Consider the following 6,757-nt stretch of genomic DNA (forward strand, 5'->3'; position numbering starts at 1 on the left):
AAGTAAAATGTCACATGGACAAATGTCATTGGGTGAAATTTTACTTTTAACTTTATGAAAATGTCAGACAGTTACACTAGACTAATTCAAGATGGCTGCCACAGCAAAGCAACTTTATCAAACACAAACATGGCTCCAGTTCAGTCAGGTTTACAAAAACTGAGCTAAAGTTTGGTTTAGTAGTAGCTGAGAGTCATCCTGAATCAGGCCCTCTGAGTGATGACAGATTCTAATTTTTGACTCAAAACACCACAGTTCATCACATGATCATCTCAGGACGATCACAGCCTGAAACACTGTCAGGTGGAAGGCGATATGCATTCCTTCAATAAACAGACCCTTTTTTAAACATGTAAGAATAAATCAGGTGTGAACTGTCCAGCTGAGTTTGAAGCGGCTGGGATGAGGATCAGCACCTCCAAATCTGAGTCCATGGTCCTCAGTCGGAAAAGGTTGGATTGCTCTCTCCCGGTTGGGGGTGAAGTTCTGCCTCAAGTGGATGAGTTCAAGTATCTTGGGGTCTTGTTCACGAGTGAGGGAAAAATGGAGCGTGAGATTGATAGACAGATCAGTGCAGCTTCCACTGTTTTGTGGACTCTGTACCAGTCTGTTGTGGTGAAGAGGGAGCTGATCTGTAAGGCAAAACTCTCTGTTTACAGCTCAGTCTACGTTCCTACCCTGATCTACAGTATGGTCACGAACTTTGGGTAGTGACCAAAAGAACAAGATCACGGATACAAGCAGTTGAAACGAGTTTTCTCGGCAGGGTAGCTGGACTCTCTCTTAGAGATAGGGTAAGAAGTTCAGGTTATCCAGGAGGGACTCAGAGTAGAGCTGCTGCTCCTCCACGTCGAGAGGAGCCAGTTGAGGTGGTTCGGGCATCTGGTTAGGACGTCTCCTGGATGCCTCCCTAGGGAGATGCTTTAGGCATGTCCGACTGAGAGGAGACCCCAAGGAAGACCCAGGACACGCTAGAGAGACTACGTCTCTCGACTGGCCTGGGAACTCCTTGGAGTCTTCCCAGAAGAGCTGAGAGAGGTGGCTGGGGAAAGAGAGGTCTGGGCTTCCCTGATAAAGCTGCTGCCCCCGCGACCCAACTTCGGATAAAGCGGAAGATAATGGATGAATGGATGGACTGTCCTCATCTGTTCACCTGTCCTCCTGTCTCTGTCCATCAGTTCATAAACTCCTAACTGCTGATCTGTTTCCGTTAGTGTGTGTGCACACCTTGATTCTGCGTATGGCGTAGGTGTGTCCCAAAAGTTGATTGACAGGTTGTCGGACGTTCCTCAGGTCCCACACACACACGCTGCAGTCCACTGAACCAGTGGCCATGACGTTCTGCAGACAAAAAAAAAAAACATCACTTCCTTTGAAACCATATATGGACTTCCTGTTACACGTTTAATACAACAGGAAACTTTTGTTTTATTTTTAAGGTTTTATTTTTGTCTGATCAGGTTTCAGCTTTTATGTTTTTATTCTTTGTTTGGTTGACTGACTGACTGACTGACTGATTGATTGATTGATTGATTGATTGATCTAAACTGACATTTAAATTTAAACAATCACAGGTTTAAAGCAGAATATGTTTGAGCTCTAAGGTTTAATGTATCCATTCTCTTCTTCTTTTAAAGATTAAATAAAAAGTTTAACTTTATTAATGTGCAGGTGTGTCGTTACCTGGTCATATTTGCACCAATCACAGCTCAGGATTTCAGCCTTGTGCGCAGGGATGGCCAATCGGCACGCTGCAGCCTTCACGTCCCAGATCCTGAGGGTCCCATCACCTGAGAGCAGACAGCAGACGTTTACCCAGCATGCACTGCAGCATCAGGTCAAGCAGACAGGAAATAACATTTTATACCAGCTGAATGAGTCTCATTAACAAAACAGAATAATAAAAAAAGATTATGGGAAATTATTTAAAAAGCTGAAAGAGTTGTTAAAACTGTTAAACAGAAGGTAAAATATTTAAAATTATAGGGAAAGTTAGCAAAGTTTACAAAATCAAATATAAAGTAAAAACGTCAGCCAAAATGTCCTGAACAAGTGGAATGGTTAAAGTAGCTGAAATTGTGCTGAAGTATTTCCAGAATATAAAAAATAAACAGGAAAATACTGAATCTGCCTTTTTTTAATCTTCTCAACAGCTAAAAACAACTTCCTCCATAAATTATTCAGAGCTGAAACAACAAAGATCTGATGGGCGTGGTTTATTTTGTACAAAACATAATAACCTGAAATGATTTACTTGCTTATTTGATTGTCTGAAATGTTTCATTAACAAATAAAAAATAAGAATAAGTAAATGTTTGACATGTTTGAAAACTCTGTGCATCATTTGGAAGCTGGTGTGTATTTCTGTTCCTTAGATGAGCTGCAGACAGAATCAAAGATCTGACCAGAACCAGGAGAGAAGAAGAAACGAAAAAAAGGAGGAGATCTAAGTGAAGAGAAGCTGAGGGAAGCAGAGGAGGAAGAAAAGGTTAATTGAGGTTAAAATGTTTGCAGACTTCTTCAGGTTTTAGTTCCTCTGGTGTTTCCACGGACGCGTCTGAAACGATCCGAACAGCTGCAGTCGGTTTAAATCAGGTGTGTTCCCAGTCAGGCCCGGGGACCTAATGTGGCCCGAGTTCAAGTTTCTACTGGTCCACAGCCTCTGTGATAAAATCAATAAAAACTTCACCATAACACACACTTTCACCAGATCTAACCCTCTTTACAAAAAGTCTGGACCGGGTTGGTTTAAAGGTTCTGATGGGTTTTCAGCTTCTGGTTTGGAGTTCGATCTAGAAATCAGATCAAACGTGTTTTAGGTTCACTTGCAGAACTACAGGTACTGTCACACACATCCATTAGTTCTAATACATTAGTTATTTTATTTAGAATTGTGCGTGTGTGCGTGCGTGCGTGTGTGTGTGTTTGTGTGTGTGTGTGTGTGTGTGTGTGTGTCCAGCTGACAAGTGTAAAAAGGAGTGTGTTAAACCTGGTCTCTGCTGTATCAGCAGCTTCATGCAGTTTTCTCCTACATGCAGCCTTTTTATCGTCACTCATGTGAAGAAGCTTTGAAACTGTGCCAATGTGGACGGACACACACACACACACACACACACACACACACACACACACACACACACACACTAACCTGATGCTGCAGAACCAACCCTCACAGATCATTTACTGAGAACAGATTGTTTTCTACTCTGATATTTAGAATGATTTAAACTGAAGGAGGTGAGAGTCGCTTCCTGACATTTCCATGGAGTTTAATCTTCACATCAGCTGTTTGATCATTTTAATTAAATACAGGAAATAACAAACAGGAAGTAAAGACAGAAATACTGCGATAAAATTAAAATTATAACATTTCCTTCATTTCAGTCTGAGCAGATAAAACGTTTTGTTTCTACAGAAACCAGATTTTCTTATTATCCAACACCTAACCCAACAATTCCAATACCTAAACCAAAAAGACCAACACTTAATCCAACAAGACCAACACCTAGCCCAACAAGTGCAACACCTAACCCAACAATTCCAACACCTAATCCAACAAATCCATGACATAACCCAACAATTCCAACACCTAATCCAGCAAGTCCATGACATAACCCAACAATTCCAACGCCTAATCCAACAAGACCAACACCTAACCCAACAAGACCAACACATAACCCAACAAGTGCAACACCTAGCCCAACAAGTGCAACACCTAACCCAACAAGACCAACACTTAACCCAACAAGACCAACACCTAACCCAACAAGACCAACACCTAACCCAACAAGTCCAACACCTAACCCAACAAGACCAACACCTAACCCAACAAACCAACACCTAACTCAACAAGTCCAACACCTAATCCTACAAGTCCAGCACCTAATCCAACAGGTCCAACACATAACCCAACAACTGCAACACCTAGCCCAACAAGTGCAACACCTAGCCCAACAAGTGCAACACCTAACCCAACAAGTCCAACACCTAACCCAACAAGTCCAACACATAACTCAACAGAACTTCTGAAGTGTTTCTCCATCATAAATAATCCAGATTTTTTTACTGAAAAATCCAAGTTCTGTTTGAGCGGATTGGTTCAGTTAAACCTGTTCTGACCAATCAATGTCATTTTATAACATTTAGTAGCACAATAAATGAGAACTCTGTTGATTATTTAAAATTCTCCTTTCCCCAGCTGGACCCGTCTAAAGCTCCAAAGGTTTGATTTTCAGTTTGTTGTGTTGGATTTGATGAGGAGCAGCTCAGTTTGTTTATAATCTCCTCCTGACTGGAGGAGGATTTCTGCTGCTCCGCATTAAAAACATGGATTTGGTTTGCAGAGCGGAGGCGCAGCCGGCGTGTAGGTGACTGTAGGCAGAAGGCATCCAGTGTAAACCCAAAGAGCTGCATTCACAAAGATTTACAGGATTCTTTTTGTTGGAGCTTAAAGCATGTCGGACCAGCTGAGGAGAGCTGGCAGAACGTCAGAAATTCAACCAGAGAAAAAGACAACAACCACGATGCTTCTTTAATTCCCAGCTTTCTATTCAGAGCAGCTGACTGTCTGCTTCAAAGACAGAAAGTCAAAGTTTGTGTCAAACAGATTTATTGGAACACATTAAGTCTTATTTTACTGCTTTAATATTCATCCAAACATCAGCTTTTATCTCTGACACAGATATTAGATTTTATGTTTGTTAAGAAGGATTAAGTCTGATCATAAACAAATCAAAACAACAACCTACACACCAGAATGATTGTGTGGTTATAAAACATCCTTCAACAATAAAAATCTATTTCTGAGTTTCAAGCAGCTCCAATCAAAACGCTTTAAAGAGAAGGAAACGAAGCATGATTTTCAGAATAAAGGTCAGCGTAAACTGAGTTCAACAGCATAAAAATGAAAACATTTCAAATTTCAGAAATCAGATTATTAAAAAACCTGGCACTGACCCAACTGATTCCAATAACCTACACATCCAACCAGTCATTTCTTTAAAAAACTATGAAAAATTGTTCCTTTTCTGTTTCCACAGGTGTACCACAAGGCTCAGTACTAGGCCCCCTTTCCATTTACCTTTTTCCCTTTGGCCACAGCGTCAGAAAACACAATACACACTTCCAACGTTACGCAGATGACACCCAGCTCTACATCTCATCTAAACCATCCAGTATCTAACCACCGTCCTCCATCTCTGATGGTCTCCAGGAAATCAAATCTTGGTTTTCTGACAACTTCTTGAAAATTATTAACAATAACAGAAGTCCTCCTAATTGGTACCAAATCTACACATTTAAAACACACAGTTTGCCCACTGACAACTCCTCCATCTCCTCATCACACGCACTGAATACTTTCAAGTTTCACGTCCTGGAGGTCCGGACAGAACCGATCAGAACCAGAACAGATCTGGAGCTGAAGTTAAATCTCCAACACTCGTCTGTGGAGCTGCGGGAGATCCGATGTGGAACTGAACCAGATGGGGTTTGGGGGGGCGCAGAAGACCAGGAGCATGGGGAACACTGATAAGCTCATCATCATCACCCTCCCACACTTTAGCTTCTGAAGCTAACGGCTAAATAACACCAGAGGGGAGCCTTCACGTGGAGATAAGGCAGCAATTTCTCCAAACTGTTAACAAGCCGTTATCTTCCAGCCGACCCGACAGAACCGGCTCGTTGTGAAGCTACAGACCCACAATGTTGAAAAAGACCTGCAGCTAAAAGAGCGGAGCTTCTTATAAAAACATTACATTTATAAAGCTTCCAGGTTTTATAAAGAAACTTCATCAAACAGCTCTTTGCATTAATTAAAGATGATGAAGAGCAGCTGAACGGTGATGGAAAGCAGCTAAAAGATGATGAAGAGCAGAGTTTAGCTCTTCAGACTGAAAGGTGCAGAGCAGTGAGATCTGATGGAACACAAGAGGTTCAGAAGTGTTATTATAAAACTTTACAGTTCAGTTCATTAAACAGCTGAAGAAGAGCTGTTTGCTGCAGTGAATTCTGGGTAAACTTCTGTGCTTTTGTCTGGTTCTGGTCCAGAAGTCTGCTGCCATGTTGTTTTTAAAGGTCACATGACCTTTGACCTGCTGACTGGAGAGTGAGTGGCTTTAAAGGGATCCCCGATTAGTTGTAACATTAGACTTTTTTTAATAAACATATTTTAACTGTAAAATAAAGATTGTAAAAATACTGTAGCTGTTTAGTTTTTATCATTTTTAAACTAAAAGTTTAAAAATATATTTTAACATGGACAGGGCCATTTTATTTACATGCAAAGCATTCTGGGTAAATGATGACGTGGATAGGATAGGTGGTGGATAGGTCCTCGGTGTGAGCGAGCTATATCCACCCTGAAGGTTAATCTTGGACAATATCTGATGATCGACTCTTAAATGAAACCAGAGAGCGTTGACAGAGAGGAGAAGGTAGAAAGGACTCAACTTGTAACGGAAAATATGGATGGAGGACCTCAGTTTAGCTTGTTAGCTTTTGTGCTAGGGCTGAGCTAATACATATAAAAGGCAATGTAGCATCTGCGCTAACGTGAAAACTAACAAGCTAAGCTGAGGTGGTTCTTTTATAAAGCAGATCTGTTGTCCTCCATCCATATTTTCAGTTCCAGGCTGAGTCATTTCTACCTTCTCCTCTCTGTCAACGCTCTCTGGTTTCATTTAAGAGTCGATCATCAGATATTGTCCAAGATTAACCTTCAGGGTGGATATAGCTCGTTCACACCGAGGACCTATCC

The 6,757-nt window shown here is 41.3% G+C and overlaps 1 protein-coding gene across 1 annotated transcript in view; it reads right to left on the reverse strand.

Moving 5' to 3' along the window:
• pex7 (peroxisomal biogenesis factor 7) overlaps positions 1-6,757 on the reverse strand; it is a 30,044-nt gene that overhangs the window by 15,988 nt on the left and 7,299 nt on the right. Inside the window, exons 6-7 of the mRNA XM_014017939.1 lie at positions 1,684-1,790; positions 1,228-1,341 (exon numbers count right to left, since the gene is read on the reverse strand). Of these exons, the coding sequence (XP_013873393.1) occupies positions 1,228-1,341; positions 1,684-1,790 (221 nt within the window). The remainder of the gene's footprint in view (positions 1-1,227; positions 1,342-1,683; positions 1,791-6,757) is intronic.

The sequence above is a fragment of the Austrofundulus limnaeus genome, unplaced genomic scaffold (genome assembly GCF_001266775.1).
Source record: "Austrofundulus limnaeus strain Quisiro unplaced genomic scaffold, Austrofundulus_limnaeus-1.0 Scaffold179, whole genome shotgun sequence".
Taxonomy (NCBI): domain Eukaryota; kingdom Metazoa; phylum Chordata; class Actinopteri; order Cyprinodontiformes; family Rivulidae; genus Austrofundulus; species Austrofundulus limnaeus.